This window comes from Protopterus annectens, chromosome 6.part0 (assembly GCF_019279795.1).
Source record: "Protopterus annectens isolate FY-2018-M chromosome 6.part0, PAN1.0, whole genome shotgun sequence".
Lineage (NCBI taxonomy): Eukaryota > Metazoa > Chordata > Ceratodontiformes > Protopteridae > Protopterus > Protopterus annectens.
The window spans coordinates 227707833-227732982 of record NC_056737.1 but is presented as its reverse complement, the minus strand read 5'-3'; the positions used below and the strand labels follow the sequence as shown (position 1 = coordinate 227732982).

Below are 25150 nucleotides of genomic sequence, written 5' to 3'. Positions count from 1 at the left end.
GCACACGCGCGTCATGCCTAGGTATGTGTTGAAGTTTGGAAGCCACTCTGTGGCCAGTTCATCACGTATCACTATTTGTATCCGTGTAGTTATATGCAGGTAAGGTCCCAGCAAATGTAAAGTAAACACAAACATGGTTAATAGGTGTATGATCAGTAGGACAGTAAACCAAATGTCTTTGGGGTTGCTTTGTATTGTTATACAGTCTGGCCCGGGTGATTCAGGCTCTATGGTATATCAGCTACAAGATGTAAATCAGACTTGATATCCTTTACCGGTTTGAAAACTGTGAGGTGAACCCAGGACGACCTCTCTGCAAACTTTACTGCAGTAGGCGTTGCCAACAGTACCTGGTACAGACCTTCACACATTCCACTTGGCAATTATCTTCTTTGGATAACAGTGACATACACACAGGATACTGGTGTCAGCTATGCGCCCGGCTTCGCTTGCTCTTTATCTGTAAAAGACTTTAACTGCAAAACAGTGTTATTGGTTAACAATCCACTCATGTCACCTGCTAATGAGCCATCGACCTCCGGCTCTGCAGGCATGACAGCTTTCCACTCTGGAACATGATATGCCATTCCACATACTACTTCGAAGTGGGTGCAACACTTTACATTTGGAACTGTTGTCATGCTCAGCAATGCTAGAGGTAGACAGCAAATGTAACTCGTCTGGGTGTCACCCACCAACCTCCTCTACTTATTTCTCGGGATCCCATTGTACCGCGCCACCAGTCATGCTGACTGTGGGTTGTACATGCAATTTACATTCATGGAAATACAAAATAATCCCCCAGGTTGCGTGATTGTCTGGTTCACTAAATGTGTTCTATTGTCACTGTAGCTTCTTTACAGTATGCCAGATCTAGGGATACTTTATTTTACTGGCACCTTTGCCACTGCTGCTGCATCCGGATTCATGGTTGGGAATGCTTCTACCCATTTTGATTATATATATGTAATCACTAAACAGTATTTCTTCCCTTCACATTTATTCAGATGTATGAACTCCATACAAATAGTACGGAACGGTTATGGTGGTGTAGGTAAACTCACTCCCTTCGGTTTAAATGCTCCCTGTGCATGATGTCTACTGCAAATGTGACACGCTGCTCATGATGTTTGTATGTGGTTCCTAATTCCGTATGTTAGGGGTATTCTGTTAACCAACTGTACCATCCCCCCTGTTGAGACATGGCTCTACCCATGGCTCCACAAAGCCGCATATCTGAATACATTAGACGTTAATATTGGCTTTCTCACTGTGGATATGTGCAGTCCGTCTTCAAGGATTGCTCCTCGTCATACCCACGTCGGCTTTTCTGCTTTCGTAGTTGATGTTTGCATTGTTTGTAACATTTCTACATCTAGAATGTCTGAGGATTGTCATTCCTCATTCAAACAGACACTTTCCAACTGTGAGGCTGCTTGTTTTGCAGCTGCATCAGCTCGTGCCTTACCTTTCCTACTGTTATCCTGTTGCTTTGTATGACCTGCACATTTACAGTTAGCTACGTTAGTGGGTAACTGAATGGAATCTAATGCATTCAAGATCAATTGCGCATGATTAATCGGTTTACCGGTGGATGTTATCATTCCCCTATTCTTCCACTGCTGCTCATAAACATGCACTGTACAGACAACATACTGACTATTGGTATAAATGTCCACACATCAGTTTTTCGCTAGAGTACAAGCACGTGTTAAAGCTATCTATTCTGCTGCTTGAGCAGACACGTTATGCTGCAGGGGTTGGGCGTCTACAATCTCATTATCAATAACTACTGCATAACCTACTTGATTCGTTCCTGTAGGACTCTGTCTACATGATCCGTACACATAAACTGTCACCTCTGCATCATCTAAGGGTATATCAGTGATATCATGTCTGTGTGGAGTTATTTCATCCATTTCATATAGGCAACTGTGTGGTGTGCCATACATAGGTGTCGGACGTGACGTTGATAGGTTTAATGTTGTACAACGTTCAATCACCATATGAGGTTGACTCAGTGGTATGGTCAAACAAGACAAATGTCTAGCACGGGTCAGGAATGCTATCTTCTCTTGCAGCAGAATGATCGCAACTGCATGGGACATTCTCACAGTGAGAGGGTGGAATAATAACATTAAGGCCGGGGCCTGTACTGCCATGGGTGCTACAACAACTGCCTGTACACAATGTGGCACTGACCATGCCACAGTGTCCAACTGCGATGAGTAGTAAGCTATGGGGCGTTGCTTACTTCCATGCTGTTGCATCAAGACTGACGTCATATATCTCCGCTTACAATCTACAGTCTGACAACATGTGTTATGATTATTCGGGAGACCTAATACAGATGTTGAAGCTATCAATCGTTTTAGTCTGCAGAAAGCTGTTTCTGCTACTGGAATCCAGTGTAGTATATGTTGTGCTGCCATAGGTGTATTAAAGATTAAGGCAGACAATAGAGCAGATTCCAAAGCATTGTTTGGTAACCAGCTTTGACAAATGTTAGTCGGCCCAGAAAGGACTTCATTCCCTTCTTGGTAGTTGGCTTGGGTGCTTGTGAAATTGCTACCTTCCTATCGTCATGTAATGTTCTACCCTCCTTGGATACCACATATCCCAGGTACCTGACCTGTATTCTCTGTAGTTGCAATTTATGCTTGCTTAATTTATGTACCTGTTCTGCTGAATATCTCAATAATGCCATTGTATCTTCCATACATTGCTGCTGGGTAGGGGCCGCAAGCAGAATATCATCCACATAAAGTAGAACTTGACTGGCCCCGGGTGGAGTAAACACCGGAATGTAGCTAGCCATCTCCTGTGGGAATATCGTTGTACTTTCACAGTATCCCTGCGATAGCCGGGTATGGCTGTATCTGTTACCCTGAATGTAAATGCAAAGCGATACGGACTATCTGGATGTATAGGTATTGCAAAGGAAGCATAGCTTATATGTACCACGGTAAGATACTTCTGTGGCGTGTTCATAGCATTCAATATTGTGTGTGGGTCTGGCACCATCGGTACCCTAGGTATTATTACATGGTTTACAGCTTGTAAATCCTGTACCATCCGCCATTCCCCCTTTGTTTTCCGATCAGAAGATACAGGGGTATTGCATGGTGAATAGCGATTACTTTGTAGATGGGGAATTCCATCTGTGACTTTACAGATATCTTCTGGTGTCCACGGTCTATACACTAAGGGAGTTGGGTCCTGGCCTTCCTGTCCTGCATGAGGGTTCGGTACTTCAATTAATTGACAGATATCCTCACTCTGTTCTAGTGACTGTCTTCTTACTCGAGTGTCCCTAGGTATGTTACGAGTTCGGGATGTGGTTTCAATAGCTTCTGTTACATTTGGTCATTGTGATACCTCTGTTGCCACAGGATAACGTGTGGGGACTAGCCTGCCCTCCCGCTTCATATCCTGGATGTGGTATCGGAGGTGGTACGGGGGTGGGGGGGCTGTCGCTACTACTGTATTATGATCTTCTCTGTGTACGCATGATGCTTTCGCATTTCTAGTGTTCTGTTCCCTTCGGTTCACTACCTCAATCCACCTATGTGCTTGACGGATACCCAATTGTCGCTGTTTTGTCGCCTGCACATCTTAGGGCTGCCACCTTTTCAAATGCACAATGTGGGACATTAGTGTTTGGAACGTGTAATTTGCTAGGAAAAAACATACCCACGGCCAGTACATAGGACAGGAATTCACTTTTTGCCAGGAGAGCTACCAATTCTTGTAGCATTTCAGTTGCTTATTCTGTTTATTATGATATTTTGTTGTTCCACATACAAAATTACTGTTTTATGCTACCATGTAAAAGATATCTGAGAAATCTTTGTCCTGAGATATCAGGACATTTGCCATTTGTTCAGTTTGTTTGCAGGACACAACTGGCCAAAGAGGGACTGTCCCTCACAGGGTGGGACAGGTGGTTACCCTAGAACATCTGCATCACATATTCAGAGATTCCAATGTTTCAGTAACGATATTTTGTCTAATATACCATCAATGTCATATTTATTACCCCATTTTGCAGAATATCTCACATTATGTGCTCTCTGCGATTGCATATACTTCACGTCACCCGTCAAACGCGGATCACATGATCTGTTTGTGCACTAATCTCCCATATCCTCTACACGACTGTTACGTAACCCTTCTCTCGTACCACGTGGTATCTCCTTCCCTGTATCCACTGTAGTGTCTACAATGACTATTTACTCTACTCTGTGTTCCCCTGATCTATGTCCAGATTTAACACTATTTGGATTGGTCTTCGACCTGCTATCACAACTGTTAACAGAAATACAATGTAGTCTGGTCCCTGATCTACAATAGACACAAAGAGGCAAACCCTCCTTACCTGAGCCTCCTGTTTATGACTGCACATTTTCTTCTTGGGATCCAGTTTTCCACTTTTCAGCCACAGATCAGACAGTGGACAGCCTCTTTACACACAACAATTCAGTCGGACGTCTTTTCATTCAAGAAGAACCATTTAGGCAAATTCTCCTGCAGATGTCTAACCACCCATGCACTCTGACCTGTAGCTTACCAAGGGAATTCCGGCTAAGAAGGACCACAATGTCAAATAAGTTGTTAAAACCAGACTGTAGTAATCAGTAGGCTTTTCTAAGTGACAGTCAATAACACAGGAAGCTCGGGTTCACGTTTTAGTAGTGTACACAGGCAGGCAAAATAATATACAGTCCAAGTATGAGAGTTTTGTCTGACTCTATACAGTAAGCAATTTCTTTATATAGTGTTTACAATCAGCTTTTGCCCACCTTACTGACGTGGTCAGTCACAGGGCATTTCCATCACTATGGTCCGCAATAGTCTATACATACGTGGGTGCTGAGGTTGTGCTTTTAAAATGTTTTCCCATGAGAATAACACAGCCTTGCAAGGCACCTGGTCAATTACAGTGTCCTTCTGTGATTGTAGCTGTTTCAAGGACCCTGGACTGTTCCGATACAGTAGTCAGTTCATTTCTTACTACGTTCCTTTGTCTCTCTGGTAAGGAGTTGTACTCTTATCTTCGATAGTGCTCACAAGGCCATCCTCCTCAGGGGAAGGGGTGATGTTATGCATGTACATACATTTATTTTTCTGTAACCCAGCAGATAATTAATGCTGAGAGACATAAGCCTGCTGTACTGGTTACTGCCAGGGTCAGAATTCGATCACACTACAGCTTAGCTTCACCAATTACATGCATGATCATTTCTACTGCCATATTGTACGGTACAATTTAATGCATTATATAGTATTTTGATTCTAAACTGGCACTTCATATGTGTTTCTATATATATTTTTCTAACAACATCCATCCGGACATATGCATGTTGTTCCGTCCTTTACCTTGACCGTGTGTATTTGGCCATCCGGCAACGCTACTCTCCACATGTGATGTCCCACCTTCCCCTTCTTTGCCTGTAGCACCCTGTTAGAACGTCCTGTTTGGTAGGCACATGTTCCGCTATATGTGTTTGACTTCTCTGCATAGCTAATCATCGATGCAGTGGTTCAACAACCCGACTTGTCCACATGTGTACAGTTATGTGCACCGTGGCGTGTGCAAACCTATATGGTTTGGACGGGTACATACCACATGCGGGATGTACACATTCTGCACACACATTCACATGCAGCCATTTCCATATCTGTACCTGGGGTGGGTTGGTGACATGTGAGGTACGTATTTGCCCGTGTGGCACTGCCTAACACATACTTCTTACCACATTTCAGGTATGCACATTGTGTGTAGGTGTATAGCTGCACAAGGATGCTAGCTGGTTTGGGTGCACAGGTGTACATGGGTGGGACTTACATGCTACAATGAGGCTATTGTGTATTACATCTGCATGCATGGGTTCTGCTTCTGGATATTACACTTAAACATACGCCATCCTGTGTATGCGACAGACACGTTGCTGGGTGTGGGATATGTTGCTATGCACATGTTTGCCTGTGTTTAGGGTATCTTGGTTCCTTCCTGTTGTTGTGTCGACACAGCTACCCGGCTATGTACTCTCACTACTGCTTGTGACCATTATGGTTGACACCTTTTCCAATGCCCATAGTGGGTCATGTTTTGTGGAAACATCGGATTTTGCAGGACAACACATACCCACGGCAAGTGGAGTTGACAGAACTTCACTTGTTTGCCATACTATACGCTTATTCTGTTAGCATTTGGGTTCCTTATTCAGTTTCTTATGCCATGTATGTGTTTCATATACAAAATATATGTTTTATGCTACTATTACAGGTATATTGCGGGAATATTTTTGGCAGGGAATCTCAGGTCATTTGCCAGTTTTTCGATTTTTGCCGGGACACAACTGTCCAATGAGGGACTGTCCATGGCAAATTGGGACAGCTGGTAACCCTGGTGACCATGCCCATGTCGCTACTGGGGTTGCCACCTTTTCCAGTTGCCAAGGTGGGATATTTTCGGGACTCACATCTGATTTTACAGGCCGACACATACACACGGTCACTATATAGCATAGAACTTCACTTGTTTGCCTAAATATAAGCTTATTGTTGTGACAGTTTGGTTGCTTATTCTGTTTCTTGTGACATTGAGATATTTCAGTTACAGAAATAACCAATTCATGCAACCATTACATTAAATACGGGATATCATTATGTCCTACAATCTTAGCACATTTGCCATTTTTAATATTTTTTATCGGGACACAACTGCCCATGCAGGGACTGCCCCTCGCAAAGTGGGACAGGTTGTAACCTTAGTCGCTACTCCTATGTCGGTGCAGCGCGCTGACATGCTGCGGTACACCTTCTCTGGGTATGACCACTGACGGTGCATTGCGGGACAAACGCGGTCTTAAGCATATCCTTTGCTCCTTGGACGGGTACACTTAGGGCTTCGTGGGTTGTATTTGCTTCTCCGTTTAGTTGGGACGGGTACTATGTTGCATACTCTACGTGCGTTTCATTCTGCATGGGCCCTGGCTGCTGCCATTACTATTATGGGCGGACCGTGACAGTCAGCACATTAGGTTGCTCACCGCCTGCCGGCTTAGCCACGCCTCCGGACGCATCCTACTTGTGCTCGCTCACATACACTACGCACGTGTCTGTGGTTGCGGCGCGCTCTCATTACTATGCATATGGCGCTACTACGCCGGCTATTCACTGCACCGCCGGCACAGCCCTTACGCCGGCCTTGCGCCGAGCTTCATGAATCCCGGGGTCTCTCTTCTACCCAAAATACAGATACAAGTCTTTTTTACTATTTTGCTTTTTCCCTTTATCCCACATTTGTTTACATCTTTTAACATCATTTTAATATCATTCAATTTTTTTTTGCTGAAATTACAGTTAAAAATTTCCATCTATATTTCAGTTGAAAAAGAAAATAAATACATTTGCATGATTCGTTCCTTCCTGTTAGCTGTCCAGTAATATTGCTAGGAGTATATGCACGCAATATATAAAAAAATTCCTCTTATTTTTTATAGAGTGAACATAATGTCTGCACCTCTTTCTGTCACTGTTATAATTTTAAATTCATATCCCTGATAATAAAAAAAAATGGTCATCTTTATCAAATGATCATATTACCACCCGATTTCATAAAGATTTAAACAAATTCCACGTTTGTATTAATAAATTATATATCTGTTAAACAAATTATATCATCACTTGCTTTTTACACATAGCAAAATGTTGCCTGTTATCCACTCATTTTTCATACTACTTATATTAAGACTTAAAAAAGTGAGCTTATCTGTTTGTTTACATTTTTCCCTTTTTCTTTTACTCTCTGTTTCGTTAACAGTCTTATTATCTTTTTATTAGTATTTTCTTCCAACTTTCATTTACTTCACCCATTCCTTCATTAGACTCTAATATCTCATATTTATTACTGTTTTGAAAATGTTGTTATTTTGCATTACACATATTTTAGGAATAAAGCAAATAGCATATGTTTACTTTATTTCATAACATCTGTACAAAACAAAAACGGAACAGACTCCTTGCACCAGCAGACCACCAAATGTTAAATTCTAAACGCAAATTTATTATTTTAACAAGCGTTTTCACCACAAAACAGTGTGGCTTCTTCAGAGAAAGATAAAATAGACAAAAGTCTCAATGCACGCTCAATATAAATAATGAATACAGAGGAAATGACATCACATTAGTGTAGCACACTAAAAGTCCAAATTGACACAAATGCCTTAGCCAAACATATAGACAACTTTCCAGGCCATTGTTTTTCATTTATGGCCATTGACCAAGTAACAGCTAACATTCGGGGGGGCCCTATTCCTTTGCTTTTGGAAACCAGGGAGTTGGAGTGGCAGTTGAGAACGGATGCTTTCTGCTATCCGGGTCTCAATGAAAATTGTAATATCTCTGCAGTTTTGAGACTCAGAAGTTATTTTAGGTAGTACAACCATTCTATATATTGGGTGCACCTTGCTTGTTTGTTACACAGTTGGTGACACCTTGCTGTATTTTATTCTGATAGATCTACATACAGCCATTTAATTGTGTCAATTTTGGTTTTTTATTTAGTGTAGATTGCATATAATTGTTTTCTTGGTATATATTTCTTGTATACCATGATTGATATATAGTACCTTAGGTTTGTTTTTTAGTTTGATTTGTATTTTATTATTCTTGTGTCAATGGATGGACTTTTAGTGTAATAAAGGGCATGGAACTATATTTCTGTTAAAAACAGCATAACAGTTTCTATTTCTTGGTTATATAATTTAATTGTGTACTGAATCTAATTTATTATAACATGCCATTTTTGGTCTTTATTATTTTTATGTTTAGATTCATGTATTTTAATATTTTTGTAAACTAGTTGAAAAGGAAGCTACACTAATGTGATGTCATTTCCTCTGTATTCATTATTTATATTGAGCGTGCATTGAGACTTTTGTCTAATTTATCTTTCTCTGAAGAAGCCACACTGTTTTGTGGTGAAAACGCTTGTTAAAATAATAAATTTGCGTTTAGAATTTAACATTTGGTGGTCTGCTGGTGCAAGGAGTCCGTTCCGTTTTTGTTTTGTACAGTGGTTTTGCATTTATTTTCGTTTTTTCATTTATTTCATAACATACTTTGTTCATTTTTATTCATTCAAATTGTGTCATGTACAACCCCCTCCTGCTCAATAGTTTGGTTCAGAATTTTCATTTTCCAAGCTAGTTTCTACTCCCTCAGCATCTTTGCATATTATTATGTTTTTACATAGTCAAACCAATAGTGTGCATTGTCACTACAATATATGTAATATGGTACACAGTTTCTCCTCAAACATTTCCTCTCTCAACAATGATCCAGCTTCTTTTATCATATTGATTACAAGATGTTTTGGGCTGTCCTAAGTAATATAAAATTCCCTTTTGAGTTTAACAAAATAAATAAATACATTTGAAAGTGTATTAGATTGCTTTAAATACCTTTCAAAATCAAACCAAGCTTCATACTACCAGTCCATTTGTCTTTTTTATCAGTTTTGTGATTCTATTTTGCATTGCTTCACAGCAGACATCCAGATGTTGTATCTTTCGGCTTTTCCCGGTTAGGGGTCGCCACAGCGGAACTCCGGTCCGCTAATGATTGGCAGTAGATTTTTGCATACCGAGTTGCCAGCCCTGATGCACAACCTTCAACGAAGGTAGGCCCATTCACGCATGTCTCCACACAGAAGATGCTTTTAGCTGAGAATCGAACAGGACAACGTCTTACTGTGAGGCGACAATGCTACTGCAGCACCATAAAGTTACATAATTAATGGCATTTTCATCAGCTCTAAACTGCATATTCACTTCTTTCTCAGTCATTTTTCTTTTCTATTCCACTTTACTAATTTATTCTACCCTAACCCTGCTCCTAAAGTCAACCCTACACCATACCTTAGAAACCCCCTTTTTATAATATTACCCCTACACAAGACACTCAGTTACATACCACATACAGCAACAAACATGCACAGCACAGAATCTGTCCCCTACTCTAACACTCTAACTTGAAAATGCAAACACACAATATTCTGTGCTCAACCAAACACACACACACACACACACACACACACACACACACACACACACACACACACACACACACACACACACACACACACACACACACTTGCACCCCCTAATGCCAAAACATTTTGGTATATTTGAAACTCTTAGCATAAGAATCAAATATTAACACTTTCTGATAAAAACATCCTTTTTTTCACATCGCACGCACTCAAATTAAACTCTTCTTGAACAAACCTATTGACCAAATGACTAGCCAATAGAGTAGCAGTGATATATATATATATATGTGTATATATATATATATATATATATATATATATATATATATATATATATATATATATATGAGTTTTGTAAAATACCCTAAATTCCTACATAAAACACTTAGTTTGGGCTGACCTGCAAAACTAACTGTACAACAATTGCTTCCCACAAACAACTAGTTAGAAACATGCTTAAGAATTCCACCTTCAATAAGCAAATTCACTAACCCTTCCTATCCCTCAATCCAAATTCCTAAGTTGTCCTTAGTTTTGGTTAAGTACTGACAAACCTGATAGCACTTTTATTTATGTGTACATTATATGAAGCAAAGTGAGACCCAGGAGCACTCACTTTCTTTGTACCAAAATTGTGTGTCAGAGTTTGTAATGTCTCCTTATTCTCTGAATACAAATCATAAATAGTAGTCCTATCCTGAGGAATAGAAGTATCTAATGGTTGCATAACGCTCTCCAAAGATCCGTCCCTGTGGGCTGTTGGTTGCACAAACTGAAATCTTAGCAAAAAACATCTCTGTTACATACCTGGCTTGCCAGTGTTGCAGACTGCTCCCCAGGTTGAGCGGTAATAGTGTGTGAAAAAGAACATAGATGCTGACATACTGTAGCCCCTGCTTCCTTTTGCCAGAATTCACTTAATCCTTCTGATATTACTATAGCGATACTTCCAGTATTGTGAGGATATTATTCTGTTTCACCAAATGGTGCTGAGTACAATTCTGAGGAGCTTGACTCACATCAGAAGAAAACTCTTACTCTTCAGTTAATTTATTTCTATTTATTTTATACAGTTTAGTGCAATTTGCAAAGTCTGTTTTATTTATAATGCATTATTATCATCAGTTTTCTGGATTATTTACCCATAAAAGTTTTTCATCCTCCACGCTTGGAGATTTGACATCCAGTTCCAGCAATTTCTGTATGCTTAAGCTGCCAGCACTCAAGGTGGACTCTCCCCATAAGACATTGCTTTTGATGCCTTCACTATTCTCTGCCACTGTGTCACCCTTCCCACATACCACTGGAGCAGGAAAATTTCTTCCATGTCTTACAGTCATTATGAATGCAACATTATATCTCCCTGCAGTGCCACAGACCTAGTGGTACTAACCTGGTCAGCCAAACATAAACTCAATCAATCAATCAATCAATCAATCAATCAATCAATCAATCAATCAATCAATCACAGTAGAAGTGCTCCAGACATAAAGCTCATAGCTTTGGTTAGAGAAATTATTTATATTTTAAATGTTGTGCATAGAAAAAAATATATAGTTACAGTATTGTGTTTCCAAGAAGTCTTTAAAGCCCTTAGTTGTACTGTAAATCTGAAAAGCATAACTTTAGCACAATTGATATATACTATATTGTACTATAGCAGTAACAAATGACTGGGTGTGGGTATCACAGGATTTGCCCATGGTTGGTGTTGTTTAATTGCAAGGGCTGAGTGTGTTATTATTATTATACAATGGCATTATTTAAGAAAGAATTTGCTTACCTTTTTTAAATAATGCTTTTGTATAAGGTCACTTTAATGCTCTTCCACCGGCTTTCTGATGTACTGATGTACTGTGCATGTGCATGGCACATATGTCCTCATGCTTCCATAGCACATCAATATAGTGCTAGGGAGTACCTTACTGATGTACATTGCTAGGGAGCTGGCATAGTACAGAGCATACAATGTTGGTTTGCCTCTGTCTTTCTCATTAATTATTTATATGTTGTGAAAGTGTGTCAACAGTGCAAGAATAACAAGGGACAAGGCAAATATATGAATGAGGGACACTCTGTTAGTCTGCACAGTTGAGAAGTAATGTGAAAAGCATGGACATTTTTGCTGGTAGCAAAATTTTACCTTTTATCTCTACAGATTTTTGCAGAGTATCCTGACTTATTTTGTTCTGTCCTTCTAATATGATCATTTTTTTATTTTATCGTAATAGAAAATCCAACCACTCAACAACAGTTAAGCAACCAGACTTGTTTTCTTTCTTCTATTGGGATATGCTCATTTTTTAATAACAATAAGCCATTATTGTATACTATACTATACTATACTATACTATACTATACTATACTATACTATACTATATTATTCCATATAATGATGGAAAATAGCAGAAAAAAATATTAAGGCTATCATTTTAAACTGTTGTTTTTCTACTTGCAGCTTTTTCACTATATAAAAAATACTCACTTTAAGAATAAAAATGGTGAGGAAGTATTCTTTGATATAAATGGTGATCCTCCAGCAATTTTCAGCATAGTAAACTGGCAAGTAACAATGGAAGGCTCATTCAAGTATCAGGATGTTGGCCGCTTTGATGTTGTTGCTGCAGATAATAAAAAATTAACTTTGGATGTGCCTACTATAGTATGGAATGAAGGCCATGGAAAGGTTGGTTTCTAAGGATGATGTAATTTAAAAATTTTCATTTGTCATTTTAAATATATCAAGTTTATCATTACACAGATGGGTTAGATGTTTTGTGAATGCATGAATTACACTTTGAAGAACATATAAGATGCATATTAAACTAGAGTTGATGAATAATATATTAGGAAATTATTACAAGCAGTTATTTTATTATCACCAACAGAAGAAAGCTGTATCCAAGTCAGCTATTCACAAAGGCATCTCCGATAATTCATATATCTTTCACTTGCGAGTTCTTCCACTTCTAAGAAACTTCTCAGCTGTACTTTTCTTGCAGAAGTATTGCTGCTATTTTTAACAGTCATATCCCGTACTTTTATTAAGATTATATCATTTAATGCTGAATCATTAGTTTTTTAAAGGACTACAAAGGAACCGGCATGAGTAACTTTTAGACACTCCTTTTGTATTGCATGAAAATTGCCTTTCTTTTCTGTAGTTTATAATCAGTGAACATTGCCTACTATTGCTGTTATATAGTGTGTATCACATTGCTTAATACTATTATATACATATATTTTCTGGAAGGGAAATGCTTACAACTTTCATTTTACATTAAAGAAAGCAAGCAAATCACTGCAATGTGTTTAACATGAAAAGACTTGTTACAGGCTGATGTACCATACTTATTTTCCCCACTGGACTTGCTTTAATGGTCAGCTGAAGACATCACCCCTTTGAAGCTTTATTAGTAACTGTTTAAATTCTTATTACCTTTAAAAGCCACACTGTATATCTCTTTTCAGCTTAATGTATGAAGAAAGAGTGTGGAGAGACAGGATAAAGTGGCCATGACTTCTGTTTACAAATGGCACAAGTTTAAGTACTGGGGTGCTAAAAGTTATTTTTACCAGGAAATGTGCAAATAATGATATACTGGTGATATCACTGTAAATATGTGCAACAAGTTTCTCTGAACTGTAGTTCAGGGGTAACAGATATAATGCTGAACCCTGATTGAAAGACACCCCCATACCACACATACGTCTACCCAAACTGCCCTAATGTATGCAAAACATTCCTTGTTATATGTCACAGGTAGAATAGACACCTCCTCTGCTGTTGGAGGGTTAAGTGGACTGTATCACACAAACCTAATATGCTTAACATATGCTGACCATCATCCAGCAGTAGATGCCCCTGTAGGTCTTTAAGTTCATGCAAACTCTCCTGAGCCTGACATGTAACACCATCCTTAACCCCACTTCCTACCCAATGGCAATTGGCGTTTATGCCCCCAACTTTTTAAAAATGACTGGTTCACTGTTTGCAGTCAAAACTGGCAGCCAGTGGCTGTACCCAGCCCTCTCCTGTGGTGATCAGTGTTACAGAATTGTTGGCTCTGGGCTTGTTTGTTTATACAGTAATTGTTCAAAGCACATGAACAGGCCATCTTGAACTGGCTGAAGCCTTTCTTTACCTTGGCTAGATTGTGTTAATTGGCTGCTGGCTAGTGGGGGCTGGTTCTTTTGTGTTTTTGTAAAAAAAAAAAAAAAAAAAAGTTGTTCTTCTGGTATTTAAGCCCTAACTTTGAGAGGGTTTCTGTCTATACACACTGAGTAGAGTGGATGAGAGGTGTTGACTACAATTCAGCTGAGATATATAAGTATCCTGTTTTTTCAATTATTTATACTGATTATTGTTTCTAGCAATTTATACAGGAGCGGCCTTAGGTCAACTGGTGCCCTAGGCAAAAGGGCTCCATGGCACCCCCCCAAAACCACCTGGATCTCCCCCTCCTGGTCTACCTACACCAAATAAATACTGAAAAAAATGCCCCTGCTAGAGCGGCGCCCTAGGCAGCTGCCTAGTTGGCCTATGCCTAAGGCCAGCTATGAATTTATATATAGCACTTTTATTGCCCGCTGCTTAGTTTTTGAGTGTATTTTAGTGATATTAATTAATCTGCACGGGTAACTGATTTGTTTGCAGTTAAAAGCATTCTGTATCTTTACAAATCTTTATCTGTTTAAAAATTTTTATTTTGTGGCTTTCTGTAGTGTTTACTGTCTGTAGGCTAATAGCTTTAGTATTGTTCCCACTCTCCCTCCCTGTTGGTGTCTTGCTGTTATACTTGGTGGCTTTGCAGTTGCCCGCCCCTACTGTAAATCTGATCTGGGACACTCCTTCCAGTCTAGTGTCATTAGCTCATTCTACCTAATACAGAGAGGACATTTGATAAGGCCTTCTATTTCTCCTTTTTCCCCTTTCAAAAAAAAAAAAAAACATTTTTGCCTGAATCTCCTTGTGTTCTGACTGTGCTTCTCAAACATTTTGGAAATATAGAGTATATTTTAGAGTATTTATTATAACTGTAATTGCCGTAATATTGCTACAACCCAAGTGCTCTGGGTTGCACTGCATCTGAAGTGTTTGTGTGTTTTAGCTGCTTTTCTGTACATATAGACTTTTCTGTATATGTAGACTAGCTACTTATTCTGCTGTGTTACTGCCTCTTAAATCGTTTTTCAGTTGTGCACTTGCCTTGCTTCATTTAAAAAGTTTTAAATTGCTAATTTTGTAGAGTTTTAATTGCATTTACTGTTTAGGACTACACACTCAGCTTTGCTTGTCTCAGGACTTTATTTTCTGTGCTCAGAGCTATCCAGACCTTGCTGTGGTAGAGGGAAGTCCTACTGCCTACCAGTGGGACTGGTGAACATTGTACTGCCTATCTAATGCTAGCGGAGTGGTTTCCAGCTCTGAAATTGTAATTTTATTAGCCTTTTTGGGCTGATTTCTATCCCTTTCAACTTTCTGGCTTAAAATCGTGTGTGTTTGCACATTTTTCACATCGTGCAGCAGTGCAAGGCTACAGTTAAACTATTCCAGGTGCCAGAAAGTCTGCTCTTCAAATTTTCCCTTAAAACTAGCTGGTTTCTCGGTAGTAGCACTAAAATCTGAACCCCTGTGACTAGCACTTGCTCTAGAATCTGCTGGCTGCTGGAAAGCACTAGAAAGCCTGAAACTGATACAAGCACTCAGCTCTTCTTGTCAATAAGGAGAAATTAATCATAGGCACTAAGCAGCCTATAATTGCAAAGTACCTTGCAAAAGTAAGGGAAAACAGCTCTTAAACTTTACAAAAAAGCACCTAAACAAGCATGTCCAAGGGTCAGCTTCCAGTGATTTCTCCTGTCCACCTGGTGAATCTGAGCATACTGGGGCAATGCAGCAACTGCCTCATGTACACAGACAATCCTCTCCTCTTACCACCCAACACTACAACCTGAGAGAGATGCACTTACATAGCCAAACTGGAAGCAAAGCTCTCTCTGGCCAAGATTGTGCTAGACAGTCAAGAGGAGAAGATTAACACCTGCATTACACCTCAAGCAACTCATAGCCCTTCAAAACCCACACCATCAACACCCACACATAGCAACACTAAACCCACATATGCGGAGGCCCTTAACATTAACCTGCCCAAGCAACAAGTACCTCCAAAGCTGAAACGCAAACAAACACCAGTCACAACCAAAGTGACACATAGCTCACAACACCAGTGTGCCACCCAACAACAGCCCCTAAGGCAAGACAATGTACCCAACACTTTAGTCATAGGTGACTCTATAGTCAGGTACACTGATGTCCCACTCACCAGGCTGAACAAGGAGAAAATTACAGTCAGCTGCCTGTCGGGTGCCAGGACCCACCACATAACACATGCACTAAAGTCACTCCATAAAAAGTGCAAATACGACTCTGTCATTGTCCATGCTGGAGTGAATGACTTGAGACGTACCTCCCTGGACTACACGGAAAGAGACATGGAAGAGCACTTGGATCATGTGACCCAGGCAGGTATGACCCTAGCCCTGAGTAACATCCTGCCTTCACCCAGAATGATACCACAGTATAAGGACAAAATGATTGACTTCAACAATTGGCTAAGCTTCTGGTGTCATTCAAAGGGGATCCAGTATTTGTCTGTCTGGGAAGACATGATCGACAAACCATGATGCTTTGCCAGAGATTGTCTGCACCTGTCACCCCTGGGATTCAGGTTACTGGCTAAAGCTCTTGCCACCCCTATAGTGCCTTTTTTAGGCAAGGTTCAAAGGATAAAACCACCACCGAAACAGATACAAGCATGCAAAATCTGAAGGTAATGCTACTCAATGCTAGAAGTCTAAACCTCAAAATGCACTCTCTCAAGGCACTCCTAAAAATGGAGAACATCGATATCTGTGCAGTAACTGAGACCTGGTTCAAGGCTCCAGAGAGCACCCCTGCAATACCAGGCTACTATTCTTACCACACTTTTCGGCCACAAAACCAAGACCGAAACACCAAAGGTGGAGGAGTGTCCATATTCACCAAGGATATTCACACCTCCAGGCTAGTTGCCCAATACAATGCATCTGAAATTCTCCAGGTGCAACTAACACTACGTAAGACTGCAATCCAAATTGTAACTTGCTACAGATCCCCCACCATGCCCCAAGATTCTCACTACACCTTTCTAAACATACTGGAAAATATTAAGATACAACCAAACACCCTAATACTGGGTGATTTCAACTACCCTGCCATTAATTGGGAAAACTACTTGGGTACCAACTACTTTTCCCAATGGTTCTTGGAATTCATAAATTCCAACGTCCTGGATCAACTAATCCATTGTCCCACCAGGGGCTCTAATATCCTAGACTTGGTCATTACCAACATGGGAGATAGATGCTCCACACCAGTGGTCACCCCCTCATTGGTCAGGTCTGACCATAAGCAAATCACCCTTGACATACACATCCCACCCCCACCCCCCAGTAAAGAAACCTCCTTAAAAAACTTCTCCAAAGCCAACTTCATGCTACTGAAGTCAGAAGTGACAAACTTCACAACACCCACACAGACGGGATCTGGAAGTTTGACTGCAGAATCCTACACTAAGGCACTGTACGAGCACATCCACTCGTGCATGAATCGTGCCATCCCAAATAGAACCAAGATGTTCTTCTCCAAAAAAAAGGAAGCCAATCTGGTGGTCTCCTGCTATAAACAAACTATACAACAGAAGGAAGAAACTATTGCAGAAAAGAGGAAAATCCCAGGATGCAAAAAATTCCCTCACCAGCCTCAGTAAGAAGCTGAGATCCCTCATAAAATAGTCAAAAGCTAGTTACGAAAAGAAAATTGCCAAAGATTCCAAAGACAACCATAAGGCATTCTATAGTTATGTCAAGAATCTAAATGGCAATGCTCAGATCTGCTCTGAGCTACAACAGAATGGCATTAAATATACTGATCCCAAGGATATTGCCAATATCCTGGCAGATCGATTTACTGCCAACTTCACCCCCCTCTCACCCCCTAAAGGGCCCATCTCAATACCAAAAGATTGCCAAATTCCGATAATCACTGCTACACAGGTAGAAACCGCACTGTCCAAAGCCAAGAATACAGCATCCATGGGACCAGATGACATCCTAGGCTGTGTACTACATGAACTACAAAATGAACTGGCACCTCACCTAAGTGTCATGTTTAATCATAGCCTCATCTCAAGCCACTGAGTGGTTCACAGCTACAGTTATCCTGCTCCACAAGGGAGGATCTGCCTTGGATCCAGGGAACTACCATCCCATCAGTCTGACAAGCCTTTTCTGCAAGGGCATGGAACGCATTATCATGGAACTTATAAACAAAGACATTGGCAACCTTCAAACACTAGACCCCACCCAGTTTGGGTTTGTGAAGGGCCAATCTTGTCTCCTGAATCTGACTGACTTCTTTGAATCAGTCTCCAGAGCTGTGGATGAGGGTAAGGCGGTCCACACAGCCTATCTGGACTTAGCCAAGGCCTTCGACACCACCCCCCACTCTGGAATCATAGATAAACTTACTAAGCTGGGCATAAATCCCTACGTCACTCAATGGGTTGCCAACTGGCTTACTGACAGAACCCAGACTGTAAAAGTAGCCGACTCCAATTCCAGCTCCAGACAAGTGGAGTACCTCAGGGTTCAGTCCTGGGACCACTCTTGTTTGGCATCTACTTCTCTGAAGTACAGGCCAACACTAAGGGACTCTGGCTAACAAAGTTTTCAGATAACTGCAAACTGGGAGCCATTATTGAATCCCCAAATGATGTGGATATTCTACAAAAGGGCCTTACAAAAAACAGATGCCTTGTGCCAGAGCCATGGGCTTAAGCTTAATGCCAAGAAATGTATAGTTATCCCCTTTGGAAAAAAAACATGTACCCATGAATTACCACATAGGTGGCAGGACACTAAACATCGAAAGTGTGATGAGAGACTTAGGGACACAGGTGGACAGTGGTCTCACTTTCGATAACCACATCACCACAACAGTCAGGAAATCCTTCTATGTGGCACACCTCATCACCAAGGGCTTTTCATCCAGAAAAAAGGAGGTCATTGTCCCACTATACTCATCCCTCATTAGACCCATTATAGAGTATAATGCCCCATTTGGTATGTACCTCACAAGACATCTGCAACAGCTGGAAAGGCCACAGAAATACCTCACTAAAAGAATCACAGGCCTAAAGCAGATTGCATATGCTGACCGTCTAAAAAAACTCCAGCTATACCCTGTGGCATATCATCTACTCAGAGGCGATCTCTGCTTAACATACAAGGCTATGTCAAACCCTGAGCTGCTGGACATGCTCCACTTAAAGAAATCCCAATCCCTCAGAGCCACACGTTCCAGGGATCTAAACCTTATCATCACAATGAACAAAACGTGCTGGAGGGATAGGTTCCTGATCCAGAGACTCCCCATACTCAGGAATAGACTGCAAATACATGTCAAGCAGAGCGCCTCATTGGCCCTCTTCAAAAGGAACCTTGATGATTGGATGGGAGATAGGAAATTCACCCCAGGGATTATGTCAGTCGCCCTGCTAGACAGGGGCCCAGAGAAGTAAATATTGTGGGAAGAAATATCCAGGGAATTGTTATGGCTAGGCTTGCATAGGCCTTAGAGCTGATAGCCTAGTACCAACCTATGAACCTATGAACCTATAAACATGTTAGTTCCCCCCATCTGCCAGAATCCTTTCTCTGCCCATCCCCAACTGTCAGTGAGTGGACTGCTGTGGCTCCAATCATTTTGTGCCCGCCACCCTTCTCATTTGACAAGTCAGCAACCAGTATTCTGTGCCAGCATTCCCTTCCTTGTATTCTGTCTATGATCAGTATTCAGAGCATCGCCCATATCTGTACACAGGTAGTCTGTAGTCAGAATTCCAGGCACCTCACTCAAATACACTGTCAGTGATCAACAAACTATCTACTGTATACCACCTCATGACAGTGGTTTCAGTTATCTGGCCACTATGTGGCTTCCTATCTCTGCATGCAGCTGTCTCGTCTGAAACCTATAGCTTCTCTGCATGTAATTGATAATCAGTTGTTTCGGTTTTCACTGCTTAAACACAAGTGGTTAAATTATCATTTGATTGTAGGTCATATTCTTGACATGCAGTTACTGTAGGATCACTGTTTATGTGAGAACATTGTGCACTGCTTTGCAGAGTTTCTTTTTCCTCTGCTCTATGTGAATGTGGAGGGCTTGCTGCCCAAATGGGGGGGGGTGCAGGAGGGGCTTACTTGCTTTCAAAAATGCTTAGTGTGGTCTGGTGTGTGTGAGTAAATTGTAGGTGCTTTTTGTTCTTGATCAGCAGCAGTCAGGCAATTTTTCAGCTGATCATATATTGATTTTTCACATAGGCCATGGACCCTACACTCGGCCCTGGCTCACATGCTATTCTAACTTCGTCTGAAAGGATTCTCATCTATGATGATTGGTAGTTAATGAAGTACATACTGCATCAATTTAAGAGTTTTTAAATATGATTTTTTTTGGTTCATCCCCCTACTATGACCATCAAGACTCTTCTCTATTGGCTCATTCATTTCACCAACCTGTAAAAACCTAATATACTCAGAAAGAGTGAGACACAAGTATTGTGTGTTATGAGATTCTTTGAAGGTTTCCACTCCTTTCCTCACAGTTTGGAAAGTGCTATAAAATGCCCACTATGACAGGCCAGTACAAGTGAATGCTTTCAACCATCTGCAATACTTAATTAATGCACTATACTCTGCTTGCTGGGTTAGTTTTGTATTACAGGAACTGCACTTGTCTGCCTTTTCTCAGATGAAATTTCTGCAGCAGTACTGACCAAATCCTTCACACATAGATGGGCAAGCAGACATCAGAAACTAACTTAAAGCCCTTCCTGTCTGTCATCTCGTGCTCAGGCCACTTGTAGAACTTTGGTCATTTGCACCATAACTGGAACCATGCAGCCAGTAAGATTCTGTTTAATAACTGCATTTCACTGATGAACTTAGGATGCCCAGCCAGACATAACATGCTGTACTCTATGTACTTTATTACACCTCTCCTGACACCTGTTTTCTGTATCCCATAGCATCACTTCACCACACTCCACTGAGTTGACAACATGATAAAGAGACATATTCATGAATCCCAGGCAGTTATTCTGGCCATTTTAAGGTACATTCAAAATTGGGGCATCCTGTTTATTTATATTACTAATGCCACTATGCATAAAGGGATCAAAAGATCCATGTAACTAAATAGTGACTAACAATAAAGAGAAATACATTTTTCAAGGCTAAATGAGTTCTGGCCATGGTGCATGAAGTATTCTATAGCTTACATAAACAGGCTAAGAATACCATCACACAGCATCCTAGAGATTTTTATGGGATAATGAGTGATGAATGAGACATGGTTAACAATCTTCATATTCTGCTACAGTTTTTATTGTTCTAAAAAAGGCAATCCCCTTTTTGAGGAAATTGAGAGTAAGTGTATTTATAATAACACACTCCTCTCATGAATACAACCTCCACTTTACAGACCTTCCTGGACACTGTAAATAGAGCAAGGGATTCAGGTAAAATTTGTCTACTCATTATTCCTTGACCTGTCTAAGGTTTGTGATACAATCTTTCACCTTAAATTCTTGCAATAACTGTCAATCATTGGAATATCCCCTCCTGCACCCAGCTTGTTCCACAGCTACTAATCTGATAAAAAACAGTCAGTAAAATAACAAGGCTCTCTCTCCTCATTCCTGCTCAACAACACTGGAGTGCCACAAGGTTCCAATCTCCTTTTTAATATAGGTATATACTAGGCTAATGACCACCAGGGCTATGATCAGCGTACCTGTGCAAACCAACCCAATTGTCTCCCCATGTATCATGGGTCTTTATTGGGAGGGGTTATATCATTTAGGAAGTTTCTAGAGGTTATGTTTGTCTGGGCATTACTATCTGCCTCTGTCAGAAAGTGGGGGGGCCAGACCTGCAGTGAATTTCCAATTTTCCATCCATTGTTTAAGGTTACGCTTAAATAGGGTTAGGGATGGACTCTGCTTCATATGGATGGGAAGCCTGTTCTAGAGCATGGGGATCCTCTGGGACACATATCTGTCTCACTAACATGTCTTATTTATATTGCAAGCAAAATTTAAATCCTTGGATGTATTGATTCTGATGATGTTCATTTTGTGAATGTGTAAAATGTCCATCAGAGCTGAAAATGAGGATGCCTTGTATGCCAGGCATAGATCGCGTCTCAGTAACTTGTATGAGATCAAAGTATAGAGATAGGGCTTTAAGAGGATTTTTATTTATCTTCATCAATAATCTCCACACTTCCGCCTGTCAAGCTTATCTTATCCAATATGTGGATGACTCCACACTTTATGTTCTTCTAATAATCTTCCTGAAATCATGCACGAATTCTTCACATCTATAGACCTGGCTAACTAATGCCAACTTCTTCTCAGCCCAAAGAAAACTAAGCTTTGCCTATTCTTCAAGTAAACACACAGTCAAGACAAAACTAACATTAAAATCTTACCTTTAAACAACTCAGAAATCAAAATAGTCTCCCACGCAAAACTGCTAGAAATTATGCTATATGACAATCTTGATTTCAATCTTCACACACAAAACAATATAAAAAACTCATCAAAAAATTAAAATAGTTTATATTCACACAGTTCCTAAATACATCCACTAAAACAGCCCTCACTACTAGATGCTTCCTACCCTCAGTCCTATATGGATCTCCAATCTTTACCAAATGATAGACCTTGCTAAAATCCAAACTGGAAATATGCTATAATAATGTAGCAACATTTGCAGCTAGTTCAGTGTACTATACCCACTACTACACAGCATTCAAAGCATTAAAGTGGCTTGAACTTCCCCATCACCTCACCTACTTATAGTTAATTACTATACATAACATAATATATAAACCTTCTGGTTGTCCTCTACTTAGGTTCATAGGTTCATACTATGCTATCTGCCCTTATAAGCCTAGCCAGAGTGTGTTTGGCTTTCGCCACCCATTTTAAATTAATTTTGCTATGCCCTTTTTTGAGGTTAGTATACTGTGCCTCTGTTTAACAGTGACACAGAAGTGATACCCGGGGTAAACCTATGATCTCCCATCAACTCATCAAGATTCTTCTTGAAGAGAGTCAATGAGGGACTCTGCCTAACCTGGACTGGGATTTTATTCCAGAGTGAAGGGAGCCTCTGGGTTATGAATCTGTCCTTCCAGCATGTCCTATTTATTTCAGTGCTGAGGTTCAAGTCTCTTGAGCATGTAGCTCGATGGGATTTGGATTTTCTGAGGTGCAGCATGTCCATTAATTCTGGGTTGGACATGGCTTTATACGTCAGGCACAGATCGCCTCTGAACAGGCGGTATGCCACTGAGTAGAGCTGGAGTTTCTTTAACCGGGCAGCATATGGCATCTGTTTGAGCCCTTTGATCCTCTTGGTGAGGTACTTTTGGGGTCTTTCCAGTTGCTGCAGGTGTCTGGTAAGGTACATCCCAAAAGGGGCATTGTACTCAATTATGGGCCTGATGAGGGATGAGTAAAGAGGCATGATGACCTCCCCTGATCTAGATGTGAATCCTTTCATGATTAGGTGGGCTATATAAAATGTTTTTCTAACCACTTTGGCCATGTGGTTGTCAAATGAGAGATTGCTATCAACTTGGGTCCCCAGGTCCCTAATTACTTCTTCTGTACTTAATGAATTACCACCTACGTGGTAATTTGTGGGCACTTTGTTTTTGCCAAAGGGGATGACTATACACTTTTTGGCGTTTAGCTTGAGGCCATGGCTCTGGCACCAGTTGTCTGTTTCTATGAGGCCCTTTTGGAGGATGCTTGTGTCGGCTGGAGAGTTGATTATGGCACCCAGTTTGCAGTCACCTGCGAACTTGGTCAGCCACAGTCCTTCCGTGTTGGCCTGTACCTCCGAGAAATATATACCGGACAAGTGAGGTCCCAGGACTGAGCCTTGTGGGACGCCACTTGTAACTGGTTTGGAGTCTGACATGGCTCCAGCAATTAACATGTGGGTTCTGTCCTTGAGCCAGTTTGCAACCCATCTAGTGTCATAGGGGTTTATATTTAAGCTGGTGAGCTTATCTATAATGCCCGAGTGGGGTATTGTATCGAAGGCTTTTGCGAGGTCCAGGTAGGCTGTGCGGACCACCTTCCCCTCGTCAATGGCCTTGGTGACTGTTTCAAAGAAATTGACCAGGTTTAAGAGGCAGGATCTGCCCTTAACAAAGCCGAACTGGGTAGGATCCAGTGTCTGTAGGTCCCCAATATCTTTATTTATGAGGTCCATGATGATCCTTTCCATAGCTTTGCAGACCAAGCTAGTCAAGCTTATGGGGCGATAGTTTCCAGGATCCGTTGAGGCACCACCTTTGTGGAGAGGGACCACTGTTGCTGTACGCCACTCTTTCGGTACATATCCTGTAGTAAGGCTGAGATTGAACAGTGGTTTTATGTTTGGGCTTAACTGTTCTTGGAGTTCATGTAGAACGCAGCCCGGGACACCGTCTGGTCCCATTGATGCTGTGTTTTTTGCTTTGGAGAGGGCGGCTCTTACCTGAGCATCTGAGATGTCAGGGGCAGCACTCTGCTGGGATAGATATTTGCCCTTTGGTGGGAGGGAGGAGAAGTTTGCGCTGAACCTGTCAGCTAGGATGTTGACAATGTCTGTGGGTTCGGTGTATTTTTTGTCATTTTGGACTAATTCTGAGCATATCTGGGAATTCCCACCCAGGTTCCTAACATAACTAAAGAAAGCCTTGTGATTATCCTTAGTGTCCTGTGCAATTTTTCTCTTGAAGCTGGCCTTAGACGATTTTATGAGTGCCCATAGTTTTTTGCTAATACTGATCAGAGATGCCTTCCCTTTTTGGGATTTTGCTCTATCATGTAGTAGCTTCCTCCTTCTATTGTATAGTTTGTTTATGGCTGGGGTCCACCAGACAGGATGTCTGCCTTTGGAGGATTGGGTCTTGGTTTT

The 25150-nt window shown here is 40.9% G+C and overlaps 1 protein-coding gene across 1 annotated transcript in view; it reads left to right on the top strand.

Annotated features, from left to right (window-relative positions):
• LOC122803809 (extracellular calcium-sensing receptor-like) overlaps positions 1-25150 on the top strand; it is a 276909-nt gene that overhangs the window by 102803 nt on the left and 148956 nt on the right. Inside the window, exon 3 of the mRNA XM_044073495.1 lies at positions 12519-12746. Coding sequence (XP_043929430.1) covers positions 12519-12746 — 228 coding nt within the window. The remainder of the gene's footprint in view (positions 1-12518; positions 12747-25150) is intronic.